At 34.7% G+C, this 22,488-nt stretch overlaps 2 protein-coding genes across 2 annotated transcripts; one reads left to right on the plus strand and one right to left on the minus strand.

Annotated features, from left to right (window-relative positions):
- Window positions 1-1,353: 1,353 nt before the first annotated feature.
- On the plus strand, window positions 1,354-8,216 carry LOC124448451 (conserved oligomeric Golgi complex subunit 7-like). Its single transcript, XM_046999468.1, has 23 exons — window positions 1,354-1,513; window positions 1,583-1,702; window positions 1,770-1,814; window positions 1,943-1,998; window positions 2,072-2,156; window positions 2,241-2,330; window positions 2,410-2,478; window positions 2,547-2,582; window positions 2,669-2,789; window positions 3,455-3,537; window positions 3,630-3,899; window positions 4,113-4,164; window positions 4,242-4,366; window positions 4,439-4,513; window positions 4,603-4,668; window positions 4,747-4,891; window positions 5,047-5,247; window positions 5,704-5,828; window positions 5,919-6,008; window positions 6,086-6,194; window positions 6,743-6,880; window positions 7,061-7,151; window positions 8,011-8,216. Exons 2-23 carry the CDS (start codon window positions 1,610-1,612, stop codon window positions 8,084-8,086), a joined length of 2,241 nt encoding a protein of 746 aa, XP_046855424.1. The 5' UTR covers window positions 1,354-1,513; window positions 1,583-1,609; the 3' UTR covers window positions 8,087-8,216.
- LOC124448455 (formin-like protein 3) lies at window positions 7,721-22,222 on the minus strand. The gene is given in 29 exon segments (XM_046999474.1): window positions 7,721-7,953; window positions 8,231-8,477; window positions 8,954-9,118; window positions 9,279-9,316; window positions 9,319-9,378; window positions 10,186-10,312; window positions 10,388-10,468; window positions 10,538-10,606; window positions 10,687-10,773; window positions 11,241-11,309; window positions 11,448-11,575; window positions 12,045-12,104; window positions 12,175-12,286; window positions 12,722-12,826; window positions 12,829-12,861; window positions 12,942-13,067; window positions 13,142-13,210; window positions 13,284-13,328; window positions 13,515-13,541; window positions 13,912-14,043; window positions 14,133-14,249; window positions 14,355-14,501; window positions 14,590-14,688; window positions 14,988-15,038; window positions 15,135-15,309; window positions 20,213-20,388; window positions 20,745-20,828; window positions 20,917-20,975; window positions 21,856-22,222. Coding segments are annotated over 28 exon segments (2,817 nt in total). The 5' UTR covers window positions 22,025-22,222; the 3' UTR covers window positions 7,721-7,953; window positions 8,231-8,270.
- Between the last annotated feature and the right edge of the window lie 266 nt (window positions 22,223-22,488).

A 22,488-nucleotide genomic window follows, 5' to 3' on the forward strand; every position in this document is an offset into this window, starting at 1 on the left:
TGTTTTACAGTTGCAGAAATCATGGAAAAGTTGGAGATCTAGGTTTTTGAATTGAAAAAAAACTTCAATAAAATGCAATTGATTGATGATATTTTCAACTACACCTGCTAAATGTAAACAATAATTTATGCAAATTTCTTGAAAGCATTAACAATAATTTCAACACTTCTTCTCAAACTCATGATTTTCTAGCAGTCGAAACCTAAAAGTTCCACACAGAGATTCTACTCAGGTCTTCCCCTTTCCCATCACACTAAGAGAGGTACAACATACATCTACCGGTACTACATAGTCTGCATGACAAGAAAAAAAGCATAATGAATCAAACGAACGTGAGTGGTCACATTCTAAGCTTCTCCCCAGCTTTGCCTAAAGAAAATTGGCTCTATTTTCTTAAAAAGAATCTTGAAAGTTTTATAAAGATCTTGACAAACTCTAAAATCTTAGCTCCATCCCTATTGGCTTGCTGTCTAAAGATTTCTTTGACACTCATTGAGCAAGACATTACATACCTAGAAAGTTTCATCAAATACCTGAAAATTACTGGGTACGTTGACAAATTCCTCCAATTTTTTAGCAGCAGTCAAACGTCTCTCGACATCACTCTCCTTGCTGATCTGTCTTATTAAGACAGAAAGTGGTGAATCATCGCTGAAATTACCAATTCTATGATCTAGACAAAAACATAAACGAAACATATGTAGGTTTGAGTGGAAGAAGGATAGCAAATTGCCAAGAGATAATTGTCTAACATAGATGAAGATAATTTGAAATATTAAGTTGCATAAACAAATGCCATCGAATGATATCAAATTCCCCAAATGCTAATTTGAATACCTTTTAAACTTTCACGATGACCATCTCTATTGTCTCTGTTCTGTATCAACGTATTGTTTCGCTCTCGTTCCTTTTCGTTGCGTCTCAATCTGTCGTTTTTATTTCTGTCCTTGTTGCCATCGGTGACGGTAACTCTTGCAGAGTTATCGTAGTTCCTTCCATCTCGAGGCCTGCCTGTAAGCTCTTCTCCTTTCCCTTCGCGAGCTCTACGATTCTTGGTGAGATCAATTCTACTGTCGTTTCTTAGATTACCATTACGAGTTGGTTCGTTTGGGTTGTCTTGCTGTCTTTCCTTGAACGGACTTCCTTTACGAGTTTGCCTACCACGGCCTTGATTTCGAGCATTCATTCCAGCACATAGCAATGCACAAAAAACCAGGTTATTCAATCTAAAATTTCCGCTTCCTTTTAGGATAATACGGCGCCATTTTACAACAGTTGTTGCCTTTTAAATAGTTTGCGAGGAGCCTGAGAGCTAGCTAATCTGATCTCTTTAGATATGCATCACTAACTGGAGTGGTAAATTGTTTTACTTTGAACTTTTGATGATGTTTACGTTTAGATAGTAATCTTTTGGAAATGACAGAGTGACAAGGCTAAGTGATGTTGTAGACATCTTATGAGTTATATAACAATATTTCAGTCTCTTTCGTACCAAAACTTGAGTTGGTGCTAGGTATGATAAATATCAATTTTTTATAGAGGATTGTTTTCTCTTAGTATTGCTTACGTTTTTCTTTCGTAGAATTTCATATCGTGGTCAGTCAAATCAATGGACTTTTCTAAGTTCTCCGACGATAATTTCGAAGCAAAACAGTGGGTCAATGCTGCTCTCAAACGCAAAGATGAGAAAACAGAGCTGGATGTAATGCATTGCTTTAATGATAGATGTTCTTTAAATATCAGTTTTGCTGATAAATTTTTCCCCATAGGCACACGCCTCCGGACTTGTTATGAAGTTGCAGTTGTTTATACAAGTAAGAACGATTTTTCTAAACCTTCAATATGTAATTTCAACTTGGTAATCGCATTATGGGCCACAAACAAAACATCCAACATTTTCAGTGAATAGTTAACCCAATATCATTTATTTTGATCTAAATAGGAAGTCAACAAAACTTTAGAGGAAACCAGTACGCAATCGTTAAACAACATGCCAAGGTAGTGGTACAGTGAATTGATGATTGGAATAGGTTTTGTAAGTATTTACTAGTCACTTTGTCAATTCCTTCAGAGTTTTGAGAGAAATTGAGGTGATACGGCAGGAGGCGACATTGTTGAAAGAGCAGATGGGACTTGTTAAAGATGATATTAAAGCTGTATGAGCACATGCACTGATGAAGAAATTCTTTGTGGAGAACTTTTTGTGTTTTTAAATGTATGTAAAATGGCATTCTTTGTAGGTGGAACAAAATACCTCAGAATCTATGAAAATGTTATTAGATCTTGATGAAGTTAAATCAAGAATACAATCTGCATCTCATGCCTTGCAAGTATGTTTAATCTTTGAACTGTCGATTTTAGTTATTTCACAATTTTAGTTAATCTGTTGAACTCACTGACCTTATATAGGAGGCAGACAACTGGACTATGCTTTCTGCTGATCTCGACAAAGTATTTAAATCAGGAAATTATAAAGAGGTATGTGCTTGCTGTCACAATTTTTCCATTCGAATGAATGCTTATGATGTTTTGGTATATTGTTACAGATCAGTGAAAAACTTGTTGGAATGCATAGAAGTCTGGTATATATTATGAATTTGCTCTTCTTTTGTAAAGTATGACGTAGTTTAGTTTTTTTCCATCAAATATTGTACTTGTATGTCTCTAGGTTGTACTTCGAGATGTTCCCGACTTTGATGAAAGACACAAATTACTAGAAGGACTCAAGAATAAATTAGAAGCACTTCTTAGTCCAAAATTAGTATCAGCTTTCAACAGCCATTCTTTAGGTAGGTGGTCTATAGTTGCCCCCTTCCACCCACTTATGTGCCTCTGCCCACTCTCTGTTGTCCTGCCTCCATTGCCACCCATTTCCTGCTTGCTATAGTATCAGCTTCCGACATCCATTCTTTAGGTAGGTTGTCAATGGCTACCCTTCCTTGCCTCCCTCTCCTCTGTACCAGCCACTTCCCATCATCCATTCTTTAGGGAGGTTGTCAATAGTTATTCCCATGGCTCAAAATGACTGGCGGTCAACGGACATTGACCGGTCCAAAATGCTTGTTGACTGGCCAACTTTTTACCTTACCTGTCATTTTGATCCGCCACATTTTCACATCTCTCCAAATCCACTTCAGTAAGACCAAAACATGGTTACGAATGGAAAGCTTAGAACGTCAAATTCGAGAATCTGTAGTCTTTAATAATTTTTCACGTTATTTGGTAGCGTTATTTGGTAACAGTTAGTGTGTTAGTGAAGAATTTAAAACCGAATTTGACAGAGTTTAATTGAAGTTGTCCGGCTCACTTCATTGAACATATTTCGGCTGTCATTTTGAGCCCTGTACACTCCTGCTTTCCAGACCCCATCTCCACTCCTGTTTACTCTCTATGAAGGCAGTCGTTTCTGCGTTTCTTGGCCATACATCTAAAGTAGCTAATTGCTTTGTTTCAGATGAAAGTCGGGAATATTTCCAGATATTTAGTGACATTGACAGACTTGATCAGTTACAAAATTACTATGTTCGTTGTCACAAGGTGAGCATTTCGAACCTTGACATTTTCCATATGTTTCAGTTACAATATTAGGAAATCACTATGCCAGTGTCTTCGTGCGTGTTTCATTTCAGAGCAAGCTTCTGCAGTTGTGGAAAGACGTGCAAGATGAAGATCCGAACAAAACAATGCTTGATTGGCTATCGGTGTTCTATAACAGTTTGCTGTCAACATGGCACTCCGAGTTGATGTGGTGTAGCCAGGTTTTTGGTAATCCTGATGCCGTCCTTTGCCTTTTGTTGACTCAAACTTTGAGCCATTTAGATCCTCCGTTTTCTGTTTGCCTTCGGGATTATGTTCAAAACCATAAATATCCTCTACAAGAGTTGATTGATCTGAAACAAGTGAGTGGCAGTTGTCAAAGGAAATATTTTACTTGTTTGTAGATGTAGATCGTCCAGGTTAGTAGAGTCATGAGAAGGACTGTTGGTGTTGTTGTTGACTGAAGTTTTGACAACCTTAGCGCGGTAGTCATCTTCAGAGTCAAATGAGGAGTAAACGTCAGTTAGTTAATCTATTTCATGTACTTTCGATAACATAAAATTTTTCTTTTATAGGTTACTTTGAGATTCTCCAAATCATTACAATCCTCATTCAATGATCTTAAAGGTCAACGAGAGTGTTAATTGTATTGCTCATCGACAGATAACATAAGTATCTTTAATTTCATTTCTGCTACCTTACAGAAGACGACTTCAAAAGAGCTGAAGCATTAGTTAATGCTGTGTGCTCTCCATACACACCATATCTTTTGGATTACTGTGCTTTACAAACGGGCTTCCTGAAGGAGAACCTCATTTCGGTTCCATTGGTGAGGTTGTTGTAAACCTTTAGATTTCTGTATATGAAAGTGCGTAAAGGCCATTGTTTTGTTTCTATAAAGGATACTGATGGATTTCTCGAGACTGTAGATGTTCTCTCGGAGTCAGTTGGGAAAATATTTCATTTCACAGAAAATGTACGTGTTAATGGAGATCATAAAGTCATACGCATCCAGATCTCACATGAGATCATCGTTTTTTTTATCTACATGTCGACTTCATCTAGGCTGTGGATATTTGCTTCTCGTTCACCGATGGCTTGGGGTCTTTTCAGCTGATGCTTTCTATTGAGGTGAGACAATCAAACGAAGGAGAAATAATAAAATGTGAAACTTTCGAAGTTATTGCGTCTTTACGATTCTTCGATTAGGTCTTCTTCGCGTTGTACTTGGAAAATATAGAGGCTGCCGTGAATAAGATCAGAGGTAATTTGAATCTGGATGAACAATCTGAAACAGACGTGAAGGAAGATTGGCAGAGCTTTCAGTATTCATCAAAGCTCATACAAATTTGTGGTAAATGGCACTCTGAATTTTTATTATTGTGAAGAAGACAATTTACGCCGTAAATTCGTTTACATTTTTTCAAGAATATTCTTGACGAAGGAAGGGATTTGTGGAGTTATTGTATGAATTTTGCATTTTAAAATCATCGTTTGTCCGTACCTTAGGTGATCTTCTGATAAGAATACAGGATCTTCAAGCAAGTCTCTCGAAACGTGTTGTCAATTCATGTCAGAAATGGCTGAAAAAAAAGAAAAATCCCGAGAAGAAAACAGTTGCTGATATTTTCAACATGCATAATTATTTAGAAAAAGAAAATCGTCTAGAATTTGAAAGTTTAATGGAGTTTATCGATTCAGTTATGAACGGTTTGTAACCTTCAATGTTGAATTGAAGACACGTAAAACCACAATCACCAAAGCCCATTTTGCACTTGTTTGTTTTGTTACGAATAGCGAAGAACATTATTCTTGCGTCTGTCTCATGTGCAATACCTCCTGAAATTTGTTTGTCTTGCAAACTTTTAAAAAATACAAGAAAGATTTGTGAAGTACACTTATCCTGCTTCGTGCAGCGAATAATTTTTATACATTCAATCAACATTCAAAGTATTTTGATCGAGCAATGAGTGAGTTGTTGAGGATCGTAACCCAAATAAGTGGAAAGTCCATTCGCGACTTTTCTTTACGACACAATTACGTTATGCATTACGTCAAGTTGCGTCATACGTTACGTCACGTTACGCAATACGTTACGTCACGTATCAAAACAAAAGATTGGAAAACGGGCTTTGGACTAATGACGAAAATGTTTTATCTTTTAAGGATCAAATATATTGAACGAAGTCGTGAAGCGAATTGAGGATATTAACAATAGCGTGCATACCCTAGCGTTTGAAGTCGCCTTTCTTCCTTTAAAATCCAAAATAAATACTGTGTCTTCTCTTCAGGTATACATTAAAAGATAAAATTTGATGGGATATTCTTACTATTAATGAGGGTAACGATCTTTCTTTTCAAAACGCTTTCATTCTTTAAAGGTTTGGTGTAAAACGAAGTCCGATCTTGGAGATTCTCTCAGTGATGATATCCCAGAATTCAGTTTGTCGCCACAAGGCTACATAACGGAGGTGGATGTTGAAATATTAAACCCATCTTTCGTACCAGTTCTGTGAAAATAATTCAAAATAACATTATGTTATTGTAGGTCGGTGATTACCTTCTGACTTTACCTCATCAACTCGAACTTTTCATGATCCAAGACAATCCTGCTTTGGTCGCCGCCCTGAATGTTGGAAAACTGAAATTTTCGCGAGGTGAGCATATGGACGCAACAAAAAGTGTAAGAAGATATGGCAACAACTAACCACCGAAATCTTATCCCAACTAAAACACCCAGCACCCTCTACAAAACCTTTGTGGATCCACGCAGCTTCCTCTACAAAACCATTGTGGATCCACCCAGCCCCCTCTACAAAACCATTGTGGATCCACGCAGCTCCCCCTACAAAACCATTGTGGATCCACCCAGCCCCTCTACAAAACCATTGTGGATGCACGCAGCTCCCTCTACAAAACCATAGTGGATCCACGCAGCTCCCTCTACAAAACAATTGTGGATATACCCAGCTCCCTCTACAAAACCATTGTGGATGCACGCAGCTCTCTCTACAAAACCATTGTGGATCCACCCAGCTCCCTCTACAAAAGCATTTTGGATCCACCCAGCTCTCTCTACAAAACCATTGTGGTTCCACGCAGCTCCCCCTACAAAACCATTGTGGATCCACGCAGCTCCCTTTACAAAACCATTGTGGATCCACTCCTGGTTTTGTAGATTTATTTAATGTCTTTTCCATTACAGATATTAACGCAGATCAAGATCCTGCATCCAGATGGTTGAGTTGTATTGCAAATGCAACAATGCATACGTATATTGAGAGTATACTATGTATTCCAGAATTGACTGAATTTGCGAGCAAACAGCTTGTAGCTGATATAGGTATGAAATTATTGTCATCTTTGATTTGAGACACTTCTGGTTATGCTGTAGTTCTTTTTTGCGTGCAAATGAATTCGTTTGAGTTTTTTTGACCGCTGACCATTTATGGTATTCTTCCCGAGCCCGCTTTGCACTTTTGCAATTTGCAGGAAACATGTGTTTTATTGTGGGTTTTTCCAGAGTATTTGTTCAATATTCTGGAAGCTTTAGAAGTAAAACCAAGCGAAGTTCTAACAAACATCAATAAACTGTTGAAAAGCGAACAAGAAGAGTAAGTATTGAAACATCAACAACAAACAGAGATATATTTTGTATTCAGTTCGTTATATTTTGGAGTCTTTAACTTTTTACGATATTTGAATTTGGATATTTTCTGTATCAAAAGAAAGCGTGAAGTGACTTGCTCAAAAAGAGTTTCTTTCCAAGGCTTTGATTTTCCGTATTTTCTCTTGTATCGTACTTAAACAAGTTCCATTTTTGGTGATCTTATGTCATTATCATATTCGAAAATGTCATTTGAATGATGACGTACATATTCGTTGAATTTTGCAAACTGTAATCCCGAGAGCAAATTAGAAGAAAATTTATTAAACTATGGTGAAATTAGAACAATTTCAAACATTTTACGCCCGTTTCAAACGTCGCATTTTACATGCGCCTAATGAGATAAAATTCCTCATTATCTTTTGTTTTAAATGCGTTCGGCTGATGTAAAATGCGACGTTAGAAACACACCTTAACGATACTGAAGTTTTTCTAGATGCGATCATTTTTCCAGATACACTTTAAAAACGTCTTCACAACAAAGCCTGGTGTGAAAATCTTCGAAAAGTCACACGATTGAGAGAATAAAAATTTGTCTCGTAAACTCCATAAGAAATTTACCACTGGTAAAATACGTACGTTCTAAAACTGTATTATATACACTCACGGTTCGAAATTTACAATGTGTCTTCACAAATTTCTCATGTACAGTAAAAATGCAATAAAAGAAAGCCATGCAAGTGACTTCTGTATACCTCGAAGGAGCGACATTTGGACGTGGATAGTTTCGCTCGTTAAATACCATGGATCTAAAAGACACGGAAAGCAACAAATAAACGACGATTTTTTCTTTTTCACTTTTATAGATTTCACATCTTGGCAGCAGATTTATGCGTAGAAGATCGAGTAAAAAACGCCTTGATCGGCATGAGAAATAAATAACGACATTCAGTTGATAAGAAGAAAAAAATATCGCCGCTGAACTATAAATGTACACCTCAACTGAATAGTTTCAATAGTTAGCTGATAGTTTGCTAGAAAAATTAAATATACCTTCATTAAAAGAGAAAAATACGACGGTCCTACCTCAAGTATATTCTTAGTAATAACATCAATGTCGCCTTTATCAAGAAGAATCTGCTTCCCCGGATGATAAGTCGTCATCGTCATCGTCGTCGTCGTCGTAAGCATCGGAATCATTCGTATAGTTCCAAGCTCTTTCGATGGATGACGGTAAGGTCTTCGCTTTATTCTTCTGATTTTTCATCATAATTTCCGCCTGACGACGTGTTTCCTCTTGTTTCTTGCGCTCTTCATTTTCACACTCCGCTTTCTAAACGATGCAACCGTCCGTGATAACAGGGAAAATAAGAAATACGAAAACGTTTTCGAGAGATGAACAAAAGTTCTTGAATTTATTAAGATGCGCTCGAATATGCTTGAATTCAAACCTTTTTGATGGAATTCTTGTGAACATGACTTCTAACCACTTTCTTTTCAAAGTGAAGTTGAAATTGTGTCTTAAACATTTATTGCAAAAGATGTAACTCATGTAACCAAACAACATGGCGGCTTTCTAGTCATAAAAACACGCCATTTCTTCTTGATTCATTAGAAGAAGTTCTTTTGTCTTACTTTTGATCGTGTTTTTAATGATTGCTTGCTTTAGTTGTGCTTTGTGTGCTATTAAAGATCTTCGTCGTCATTAAATTTTTAGTCCTCGAAAGTGCTTGAAATTCATTACTTTAGCAATGTACGAACCCCGATGTTTCCATACACAGGCGAACGATAAAAATATAGAATACTTACGAAATACATGCAGACAAAATCTTGAAAATATTTAAAGAACTGTGACGGTTCGATTTTCCTTCCATCTTCACCAAACATTTGACAAACAGCCAAATACTTTTCTTCCATTTTTCGATATTTTTCACTGACCTTCTGCACTTTTCCAAATGCACGGTTGTAAAAACTCTGAATTTAAAGTCAAGGATAAACTATTAATAATGGATCGTTAATTTTAACAAACACGTAACGATGCATTAGTTGAAATACAGGATGAGCTGACGAATAAAGGATCTTTACTCTTCACAAATATGTAACGATGCATCAATTAAAAAAAACCAAAGGATACGAAAATTACAAAATTATCCGGTTGCTTGTCGCGTTCTTTTTCGTTAAATCAATGCCTTTCTTTAAACTTTGAATGTCGTTATTTAACGTCTGCTTTGATACTACATCAGAAATAAGAAGTTGAAGAAAATTTCTGCCTCTCGAAGGTTTGTAAGTTGAAGGTTCAACTCTACAGTTGTAATTATTCTCCCTATATATGCTCATTTTATATGTAATGAATTAAAATATATTCATTTATTTAATTTATTCATTCAGCTATATTGGATGAAGCAATCAGTCATCTGATGACAATAATTCGTACATACACTGACTTTAGAGGTCACATTTTGATAACAGTGTTCTTGACACTGAAATGTTTTTAACCTCTGTGAAGATTGATAAAAATAATAATAATAATAATAATGATAATGTAATTCAAATGATTATAATTGATGTGTATTCTGAATTTCTGATAATGATAATTGATACACATTCTGATGAGGATAATTGATACATATTCTGATGACAATAATTGATACATAATCCATTGACGATAATTGATACATATTCTGATGACAATAATTGATACATAATCTGATGACGATAATTGATACATATTCTGATGACAATAATTGATACATAATCTGATGACGATAATTGATACATAATCTGATGACGATGATTGATACATATTCTGATGACAATAATTGATACATAATCTTATGACGATAATTGATACATATTCTGATGACAATAATTGATACATATTCTGATGACAATAATTGATACATAATCTGATGACAATAATTGATACATAATCTAATGACGATAATTGATACATATTCCGATGACGATAATTTATTGATATTCTAGTGGCTAAGGTGACAAATAACTGCGTCTATGTACAGATAATCATCTTTCGAAAATACCTTGCGTGGCTTCCTCCAGCTCAAGATCTTCAGCAAACGAATGCAAGTCGGGAAAACAAGTGTTCACAGTCGCGACAACGTAGTTCAAAAGAGACATTTTACGATCCGTTGATTTCACATCAGCAAGCTATAACATAAATAACTTCGTTTCACTTATCTCGTTTGAAACGATATGAAAGGAACAAAATGACGAGCAACTTACTTTGTACAAAGATTCTAATTTAAAGCCCGCGGCGACTTTCTTACGAGTTCCATTCATGTAGTTCCCGAAGGCAAGAATGATCTTTGAGATAAATACAATGCGCAACATAAGATAATACATTCAGAAGAAGGAAAAATTTTAAACTCTTACTTCAAATATCTTTTGTAGTTTCTTGCTGCGAAGAATATTGAGCGAAGCGCGAAGTACAGCGTCAATTTTCTTCAATGAAGACAAATATAAGTTACCGTATTTGTAAAGAACCGTGTCGTACAAACGAGGTATTTTTGATCTAAACTTACAGGTACAACGGAACACATAACTTCGTCAAAGACACCAATAAACGCCATTACGCTCAACTTTGCCTCATATCTTTTCACTTTCGCGAGCTTCAAAAGAGAAGAATTGGAAAATTGATATCGGAATCCTTCCTTAGCAATCAATACCTTTGCATCTGAATGTGAGTTGATAATAATGATCATGGTCAAAAAAAACAACATCGAGAGTAGTACAAGTCTCGAGGACGGATATTTTAAAATTTGCTCGGAGGGACGGTGTCCAAATCTTTGTTAGATGCGCATGCTCAATCGTAACACTGTGAAATATGTGTATTTTCATGTCTAGCGTCAGGATACGTAACTACAGCCAAAGATTCAAAAAGATCGAACAACGTTATTTTCTGTCAGCGAAGGGTTGTGTGCATATTTTTAAGATATGAAAAAGTTTCTAGGGTGAGAAAAAAATTCTAAAGTCAGGCGCCTTATCTCTGCCCTACTTATACAACGGAAATCCGTCTTCGACAAGAGAACAAAACTAGATTTCCATTTTACAATTCTAACACTGCACAATATCTTACCTCGAACATAAATTGCTCAGCTTCGGCAAATTTTTTGTAGTCCTCTGCGTGTTTCGAAAGGCCTGCTAACTAAATAGTAAATTTAGACACGATTTGTTGACATTAGTGTCACGATGAAGCATGCAACATTATATCCAACTGCATTTCTATCTTGGTGTATATGGTCTAAATCAACGTGTGCAAGAAAAAATAAAGAATACCGCTGACCTCTTCTTTCGTAGGTACAAACTTTAAGAGAAGTTCAGCAAACTCAGAGCTCAACTCAGATAAATCGCTATTGTCGATGTATTGTGAAATGTGTTTAGCTGAACATCCGATTCTTCGCTTTGCAATCACTGTAAAGAAGAACAAGAAATTACGAAACTTGCTTCATCTATTGTTGATTTGAACAAACTTGACACATGTTCCTACATGTTCCTATGTGATCCTACGATGACATCATTGACAAGTTAGACACATGTTCCTACATGTTCCTATGTGATCCTACGATGACATCTTTGACAAGTTAGACACATGTTCCTACATGTTCCTATGTGATCCTACGATGACATCTTTGACAAGTTAAATACATGTTCCTACATGTTCCTATGTGATCCTACGATGACATCTTTGACAAGATAAACACATGTTCCTACATGTTCTTATGTGATTCTACGATGATATCTTTGGTAATCACCGTAAGCTGAACAGTTGCTTTCAATTTCAAAATGTTAAAATTTTCTTAATTTAAATCATTAAATATTACAATTTTAGTAAAATTTTCGTTATTTCGGATTAATACGACTTGAAAAGAAACATTTTTACCTAAACTTTTTGCGCGATTCGTTTCAATGATTGTTATCTGTTCGGCAAGTTTCTTTAGAGCTGTAATGCACAAAAACGACCATTTAAAACGGCGAATTTTAATTCATTATCAAAAAAACACAGATCGTACCAGCTTCCTTCTTTAGTCGAACCTCCTCGCTCATTTCGTTCGTCTTCAATTCAAACATCGCTTCAAAATCTCCAAGATTTAGTTGTACGGCCATTTTCTCGTCGTCCATACTCTATTGGCAAAGAAAGCTTCAAATCACATCGTTATTACACATAATTTCACCTTCAGAGTCCACATTAGTGCTGTTTCTATTAGAATATTGGCCACTGTGCTGAATATGTAACTGAACAATCACGTTTGCTACAGGCAACACTCACATTAAACTTGTATGTTTTGTAAAACTATTTGTTTGTATAACTTTGAAACGCCATGTTTTTTTTTAAACAACCGTTACGTAAAATTTTAGGTAGTTTAGACTTTGGTGGAGGGCGGTGTGGAATATGTAGGCGTTATGATGTAATGGTCCCATAAATAGGGTGACGTAATGGGCCTATAAATAGGGTGACGTAATGGTCCTATAGATGAGATGACGTAAGGGGCTTATATAAGATAGAGCGAACTATCAAAAATTAATGGTTCGCCAGACATTTAAGAACGTTCAACTTACCTCGAATATGGTCTTTTGTGTGTCGGAGACTGTAGCCCAATTCAACATGGGCAGTTTCTTCGTACTCATGAATTTCCGTTTTCGTACAGCGGTTTTCATACCACAATTGAACATCGGGGGAGGGGGGGCATTGGGTAGACCTGAATACAAAACAGTCCATTTAAGGCAGTTGCAACTTGAAGATTGGTAATATTTCATCTATTGTCATTTATTAACTTGCCTGGTGCAGGAGGGGGTGGAGGGGTGCTCCGGGTCCCGGGGGTGGCGGTGGAGCAGGTGGGGGAGGTGTGTTGGTATTTAATGGTTCCAACAATGCCGTATTAATATTCTCTTTGTTTGGACTTTTCTATTGAAGAGAAGGTAAATATGAATACAATATGGCGAAAAAGAAAAGCGCCAGTTTAGCTTGTTTCTACATACCACGATTTTCTCAAGCTCAGCCTGCAATTCTGTGGCGCGAAATTGAAGATTTTCAGCTTTTTCTTCAAACTAAACGAACACAAAAATCATAAACTTGCGTAAAGCGGGAAAATTAAATACGGAAATATCACATTCAAACTACCTCCTTTTTCTGTCGTTCGATTTCGTTTTTCTCTCGTTGTGTATCCTAACCAAAGATAACGCGAGAAAACATTCTCGTGAAAACTGATGAAAATTTTGAAAGCAAAAAATAACACCTACGACGCAAAGCTTATATGATATTGAGAAATATGCTTTTTTTCAACACGAGAGGAAAACAAGAAATTTCGAGTTTTAGCAGTTTTCGTTAGTGCTTACATAATAACTTACATACCTCGAGTTTTCCCGACAGCAAATCGACCTAAATGAAAATAACTGCCAGTTATACTTCATGTTTGTAAATGTAGATCGTCCAGTTTAGTATAGTCCTGAGAAGGACTGTTTTTTTGTTGTTTACTGACGTTTCGACAACCTTAGCGGTAGTCATCTTCAGAGTCAAAAAATTGAGTCATTAATCATTTTTGACTCTGAAGATGACTACCGCTAAGGTTGTCGAAACATCAGTCAACAACAACAAAAACAGTCCTTCTCTGAACTATACCTACCTGGACGATCTACATTTACAAACATGTAACGATACTCCCGGGTTCAAACCATTTACTTTAAGTATACTTCATATATGAGCCTGAGATGCTAGTTATGAGTAAGAATAAGTCATTTGTTTGACAAACCTCATCTCTCAACAACTGCGATCGTTCTTTCAATTGCTCATATTCGTCCATCAAGTCTTGAATATTGACAAAATTCTCTTTCCAAACTCTCAGTTCTTCCCTAACGGGAGTTGCATCTAATCCTTCAAGCATCTAAAACAACAAAAACCTTACAATACGTATTGATGAGCACAAACGAATTTATGTTCTTTGTGTTATACCACAATCCTTTTGAGGTATACCTTTTCTAAACGTTGCTCGCTGAAGCCAGCAACACATATTTGCTGTTGATGAAAGACGCGACTGTTGTACGATGGAGAATTGTTGACAATGGCATTGATCAACGCCATTGTAACAGCCTAAATAGAAAAAATGCCGTTAACTGACTTCAAGTTTAAAGTTATTCGCGTCATTTACATCCCTAAAGTTGTTGTCATTCTAGAAATTAAAACAATCACACAAACCTGCAAGCCTGGATTGACAGGCTTAAAGTAGAGGAAATTAACTAGAGTGGAAAATATTTGATGTTCATTCGTCGTGCCGCGAAAGAACTCCAATGCCTCTATCACCAAATGATGGTACGTATCGCTGGCACAAGCCGCATACAGCAGCTGTAAAGAATGAACAATATAGTGATACATGAAACTTCATATAAGAAATATCACGGTTGTTGATGAAGTACGTGGTGTAAGAGCTCACCTTGATTGCTAAGATCTTTGTTTTCACGTTGTCAATTTTCAAGCACAAAACGATGTTAACTAAAGCGTTTGGTACAGCCATCAAAGATTTGAAACCAAACTAAACATAAAGAAATCAAATAAAACAACTTAAAATTTTAGATATTAGGATGAATAACAAAACACTTGCGTGGAAAATACAAAATTGGCGTCAATAACTAAAAGTCAAAATGACACTAATCACAGTTTAGTATTTAAACTGTAACCAATCATAGATTAGTATTTGGAATTTCGACCAATCATTGTTTAGTATTTGGAATTTCGACCAATCATTTTAGTATTTGGAATTTCGACCAATCATTGTTTAGTATTTGGAATTTCGACCAATCATAGTTTAGTATTTGGAATTTCGACCAATACCTTGTTTCTCATGAGTGCCTTAAGACACATTAAACACATATGTTCATCAACCTACAAATGAAAAAACGAATAATTTTCAAGCATTAATATTTCATCAAACAAAACAAAAGCACAAGGTTTGTGAATTATATTTCTACAGTTGCATACGTAGCTTCGAGTAACGGCTTTCTTTCGTCGTTTTCCATTCTTGAGGCTTTTCTTCCTTTCCTGTTCCGGCGTCATCTCCGCCAACAAGGGAAGAGGATTGTGGTGAAGAAAAGCCAAAAAGTCGATAAGAACATGTTGGCCGTTGTACGGTTCTTCCAGAAACTCACGTAACCAACTAAAAACAAAATGGAGTATGAAACAGTATAAAACCTATTAAATAGTAAAACAGAGACTTCGTCCTGCTGACAAATTAAAAAATTATCTTTAAAAAGACAATAACCTACGTAATAGTTCTTATAAAGAACTGTTTAAGCCAGAACACTAAACCAACAATGCTAAAAGAACTGTTTTTAAGCTAAAAAGACACTATTGAAAAGAGCAAATACCATGGTGAATGGTCAAATACTAACATAATAGTTCTTATAAAGAACTGTTTAAACCAGAACACTAATAGTGTCTTTTTAGCTTAAACAGTTCTTTTAAGAAGTATTACGCTGTTATCTTTACCATTCACCATGGTATTTACTCTTTTTAAAACAATTTTTTCAATCTATGAAATGTTCAAGCGGTGATAACAGCGATGACGGTTATATTTCCCCTCCTTTTAAATTTTGACTCGCCCACCCACTGACTTTATGTAATACCCACTTTACTGGACTATGCTATCAAAACAAAGTACTAAAGATAATCCGCATTCGTGATAACAGTATATGAAGAAAAATCCTCTTGAAAATAATTTAATCCTATTTTATGATTAAGTATTTGTATGTGATGATAGAAATTGTAAAGTACTTTTTTTTTGTTATAGTCAAAGGGAATAGCGATAGCGTCTAGATTGTACAATACAAAAATCACCGGAGATGACTTTCTGTTTAACAACCTTCAGATGTACTTAAAAACTATCTGTTTTGACAGACGAACTTAACATTAAGTTTGTCCCAGCTATTAAATCGTCTAAAGTTATCGTCCATATCTGAATTAAAATCTTTTGCCTGAGTTTGTATAGAAAATGTGTTCGTCAACTTTATATGGTCAACTTACGTGATGTTAGGATGAGTTTATAAACTTTATATGGTCAACTTACGTGATGTTAGGATGAGTTTATAAACTTTATATGGTGAACTTAGGTGATGTTAGGATGAGTTTATAAACTTTATATGGTCAACTTACGTGATGTTAGGATGAGTTTATAAACTTCATATGGTCAACTTACGTGATGTTAGGATGAGTATATAAACTTTATATGGTCAACTTACGTGATGTCAGGATGAGTTTATAAACTTTATATGGTCAACTTAGGTGATGTTAGGATGAGTTTATAAACTTTATATGGTCAACTTAGGTGATGTTAGGATGAGTTTATAAACTTTATATGGTCAACTTACGTGATGTTAGGATGAGTTTATAAACTTTATATGGTCAACTTAGGTGATGTTAGGATGAGTTTATAAACTTTATATGGTCAACTTACGTGATGTTAGGATGAGTTTATAAACTTTATATGGTCAACTTACGTGATGTTAGGATGAGTTTATAAACTTTATATGGTGAACTTACGTGATGTTAGGATGAGTTTATAAACTTTATATGGTGAACTTACGTGATGTTAGGATGAGTTTATAAACTTTATAAGGTCAACTTACGTGATGTTAGGATGAGTTTATAAACTTTATATGGTAAACTTACGTGATGTTAGGATGAGTTTATAAACTTTATATGGTCAACTTACGTGATGTTAGGATGAGTTTATAAACTTTATATGGTAAACTTAGGTGATGTTAGGATGAGTTTATAAACTTTATATGGTCAACTTACGTGATGTTAGGATGAGTTTATAAACTTTATATGGTAAACTTACGTGATGTTAGGATGAGTATATAAACTTTATATGGTCAACTTACGTGATGTTAGGATGAGTTTATAAACTTTATATGGTCAACTTACGTGATGTTAGGATGAGTATATAAACTTTATATGGTGAACTTACGTGATGTTAGGATGAGTTTATAAACTTTATATGGTCAACTTAGGTGATGTTAGGATGAGTATATAAACTTTATATGGTGAACTTACGTGATGTTAGGATGAGTTTATAAACTTTATATGGTGAACTTACGTGATGTTAGGATGAGTATATAAACTTTATATGGTAAACTTACGTGATGTTAGGATGAGTTTATAAACTTTATATGGTCAACTTAGGTGATGTTAGGATGAGTTTATAAACTTTATATGGTCAACTTAGGTGGTGTTAGGATGAGTATATAAACTTTATATGGTCAACTTACGTGATGTTAGGATGAGTTTATAAACTTTATATGGTCAACTTACGTGATGTTAGGATGAGTATATAAACTTTATATGGTAAACTTACGTGATGTTAGGATGAGTATATAAACTTTATATGGTGAACTTACGTGATGTTAGGATGAGTTTATAAACTTTATATGGTGAACTTACGTGATGTTAGGATGAGTTTATAAACTTTATATGGTGAACTTACGTGATGTTAGGATGAGTTTATAAACTTTATATGGTCAACTTAGGTGCTGTTAGGATGAGTATATAAACTTTATATGGTCAACTTACGTGATGTTAGGATGAGTTTATAAACTTTATATGGTCAACTTACGTTGTGTTAGGATGAGTTTATAAACTTTATATGGTCAACTTACGTGATGTTAGGATGAGTATATAAACTTTATATGGTGAACTTACGTGATGTTAGGATGAGTTTATAAACTTTATATGGTGAACTTACGTGATGTTAGGATGAGTATATAAACTTTATATGGTGAGCTTACGTGATGTTAGGATGAGTTTATAAACTTTATATGGTGAACTTACGTGATGTTAGGATGAGTTTATAAACTTTATATGGTAAACGTACGTGATGTTAGGATGAGTATATAAACTTTATATGGTCAACTTACGTGATGTTAGGATGAGTTTATAAACTTTATATGGTGAACTTAGGTGATGTTAGGATGAGTTTATAAACTTTATATGGTCAACGTACGTGATGTTAGGATGAGTATATAAACTTTATATGGTCAACTTACGTGATGTTAGGATGAGTATATAAACTTTATATGGTGAACTTACGTGATGTTAGGATGAGTATATAAACTTTATATGGTCAACGTACGTGATGTTAGGATGAGTTTATAAACTTTATATGGTAAACGTACGTGATGTTAGGATGAGTTTATAAACTTTATATGGTGAACTTACGTGATGTTAGGATGAGTTTATAAACTTTATATGGTCAACTTACGTGATGTTAGGATGAGTTTATAAACTTTATATGGTGAACTTACGTGATGTTAGGATGAGTATAAAACTTTATATGGTGAACTTACGTGATGTTAGGATGAGTTTATAAACTTTATATGGTGAACTTAGGTGATGTTAGGATGAGTTTATAAACTTTATATGGTCAACGTACGTGATGTTAGGATGAGTTTATAAACTTTATATGGTGAACTTACGTGATGTTAGGATGAGTTTATAAACTTTATATGGTGAACTTACGTGATGTTAGGATGAGTATATAAACTTTATATGGTGAACTTACGTGATGTTAGGATGAGTTTATAAACTTTATATGGTGAACTTACGTGATGTTAGGATGAGTTTATAAACTTTATATGGTGAACTTACGTGATGTTAGGATGAGTATATAAACTTTATATGGTCAACTTGATGTTAGGATGAGTTTATAAACTTTATATGGTGAACTTAGGTGATGTTAGGATGAGTTTATAAACTTTATATGGTCAACGTACGTGATGTTAGGATGAGTTTATAAACTTTATATGGTAAACGTACGTGATGTTAGGATGAGTTTATAAACTTTATATGGTCAACTTACGTTGTGTTAGGATGAGTTTATAAACTTTATATGGTCAACTTACGTGATGTTAGGATGAGTTTATAAACTTTATATGGTCAACTTACGTGATGTTAGGATGAGTTTATAAACTTTATATGGTCAACTTACGTTGTGTTAGGATGCGTTTATAAACTTTATATGGTCAACTTAGGTGCTGTTAGGATGAGTTTATAAACTTTATATGGTCAACTTAGGTGATGTTAGGATGAGTTTATAAACTTTATATGGTCAACTTACGTGATGTTAGGATGAGTTTATAAACTTTATATGGTCAACTTACGTGATGTTAGGATGAGTTTATAAACTTTATATGGTCAACTTACGTGATGTTAGGATGAGTTTATAAACTTTATATGGTAAACGTACGTGATGTTAGGATGAGTTTATAAACTTTATATGGTAAACGTACGTGATGTTAGGATGAGTTTATAAACTTTATATGGTAAACTTACGTGATGTTAGGATGAGTATATAAACTTTATATGGTGAACTTACGTGATGTTAGGATGAGTTTATAAACTTTATATGGTGAACTTACGTGATGTTAGGATGAGTTTATAAACTTTATATGGTGAACTTACGTGATGTTAGGATGAGTATATAAACTTTATATGGTGAACTTACGTGATGTTAGGATGAGTTTATAAACTTTATATGGTGAACTTACGTGATGTTAGGATGAGTTTATAAACTTTATATGGTGAACTTACGTGATGTTAGGATGAGTTTATAAACTTTATATGGTCAACTTAGGTGATGTTAGGATGAGTTTATAAACTTTATATGGTGAACTTACGTGATGTTAGGATGAGTATATAAACTTTATATGGTGAACTTACGTGATGTTAGGATGAGTTTATAAACTTTATATGGTGAACTTACGTGATGTTAGGATGAGTTTATAAACTTTATATGGTGAACTTACGTGATGTTAGGATGAGTTTATAAACTTTATATGGTCAACTTAGGTGATGTTAGGATGAGTTTATAAACTTTATATGGTCAACTTACGTGATGTTAGAATGAGTTTATAAACTTTATATGGTGAACTTACGTGATGTTAGGATGAGTATATAAACTTTATATGGTCAACGTACGTGATGTTAGGATGAGTTTATAAACTTTATATGGTAAACGTACGTGATGTTAGGATGAGTTTATAAACTTTATATTGTAAACTTACGTTGTGTTAGGATGCGTTCTAACATCTACTTCAAGAGAACGTAAAATCGTTTCTTTCGGTTCAAGATGTTTCATTGTTTTTTTGGACGATTTTCCGTGCGGTTGAATTACTTCGGTCATGTGACGTTTTAATTGAGTTACGTAGAACTGGGACGAATGCTTGGGTTCAACCATTTCCTAAACGAAAAATATCTAAATAATACAAAATATTGTATCGCGGAAATACGATTTGGCAGCTAGCAACGTTTCGAAAAAAATTTTAAACATTTCCTCGTTTATACTTCAACTTGAGCAGCAAATTGTCTGAAGGATTTGAAACAATTGTCGCAAAAACTTTCGCATTTCGCGTAGATCAAAAGTACATGTTTATTGTACAATTCTAACCACTTGTACAAATATAGAAAAGTGTTTCTGTTGACAAAAAAAATTTATGAAAAAAATTAATTCTTTCCTGTGGTCACTTCACTTAGATTTTTAAAAAATATGGAAAACATGAGCAAAACCTAGTGTTAAAAATTGAACCGTACGCCCACCTTCGCTTGAATCAATTTCCATTTGTGTTGAATTGGATGTCGCTGAAGGTCTGTGACTTGATCTGGATGTAGTGTCAGCTTCTCCTGTTACAAAAAACCCGAAAAAAATCACGATTATTTCCGAAATTAGTGGAAGTTTTTTTGTGCAACACTGAAAGTTCTTTAGACAAACCAGTAAATTTTCAAATCGTTTTTCTATTTCGTCTTCGTTGGGCATCGCTTCATCTTCCCCTAAAAAACAAAGAAGACACGTCTTGAAGTAACTATTAACTTTTTTTTTTCACAACGGACAACATTACCAACCAAAAAAGAAATGCGTTTTTGTCAAATTGCAAAATAAACGAAAGGAAATAGCGCTTTATATGAAATAATAACACAAGGATTTAAGAATCACAATTCATCTTATCACACATTAACACATGCTACGACAAGTACACGAAAAGACAAATAAAATAAAATTCCATAAAATTCAACTAGAGAAAAATCATTTAGAATAGCAACATTAACTCTAGGGGGTGATGTCTCGATGTTTGTTTAATAATAATGTAAAGTGCTAATTTTTCATCCATTCTAAATTTTTCATTCTTCGGCGTATTTCAAAATAGCAAATATGATTTTTAATTAGTAATCAAAACATTCGCATTTATTGTAACAACTCAGTAAATTTTTTGGACTTAACGATGTTGATTTGTTTACATTTGAGTGATAAAAATGCTTTTTAATTGCATTCCACAAAACAGTATAGATGTAGTATTTAACACCATACATCTTTACACTCAACTTTGTTTTGTGTTTTCGTCGCTACGAACGACAACAAGCTATTTAAAAACAGCTTTATTTCGCACATGCTGTGTAAATTTATGCAATAAATAGACTTCAATATGTAATATTGTACGTTTGCAATGACAGTGCAACGAGAAGATACACGCATTTCTATTACTTATATGGACTTCTCCTTAAAGCTTATAAATGTAATAGTACATCAGTTGAATGTCAAATTTTTTAATACATTCACGAGCCGTCTTGAAGAATAAAATAACTATCGATAAAAACTTCGTCGGTATTTGCTTTGTTGACATATTTCATTTATACGTCTGAATGTAATATCTACCTGAATTCTTCTCAAAAGGTTCTGATATTTTATAGCTGCCTTGTTCACCAGTACCGTTGCCTCGAAGCTCTTCGTATTCAGCGCGACTTAAACGGTTCGTCAAAGTAGCATGGCCGTTTTTTGAAAGAGAGGCTACACGCGGATGATGTAATGTAAAATCAGACGCCATTTGCTTGCTATGGCTTTCCCTTTTCATGGCATCTGCACTATTATGAAACCCAAGCAGACAAACAAACACTATAGCCGTCTAGAATTTCACCAGACTATTCCACTGAAAGCGTGATATCATCGCCGAAATCCACTGCACGGAAATTGGCTGGGCGAGCCTATAATAAAGGTTCAACAGGTTGAATAACTCCAGTTTCCGCTGCGAAAATAAACATTGTGGAACAACATTGAAAATTCTACAAATTTGCATATGATAAACATGCATTTGATTATCAAAATATTTGCCTTTTCTTTTGTTACACAATATGCGCTAAGTATCGAAACGCTTTACAGACAAAAGGTTAGCGGTATTTGAAATTGGACATGTTTTAAGCATACAGTTTCATCATAGAACATTAGTGAACATAAGCACGTGCTGTTTGCAATGTTCTGGTGTTTATAAATTTTGTAGTCTTGTAGCAAGTG

This window comes from Xenia sp. Carnegie-2017, unplaced genomic scaffold (genome assembly GCF_021976095.1).
Source record: "Xenia sp. Carnegie-2017 unplaced genomic scaffold, XeniaSp_v1 HiC_scaffold_23, whole genome shotgun sequence".
NCBI classification, from domain to species: domain Eukaryota; kingdom Metazoa; phylum Cnidaria; class Anthozoa; order Malacalcyonacea; family Xeniidae; genus Xenia; species Xenia sp. Carnegie-2017.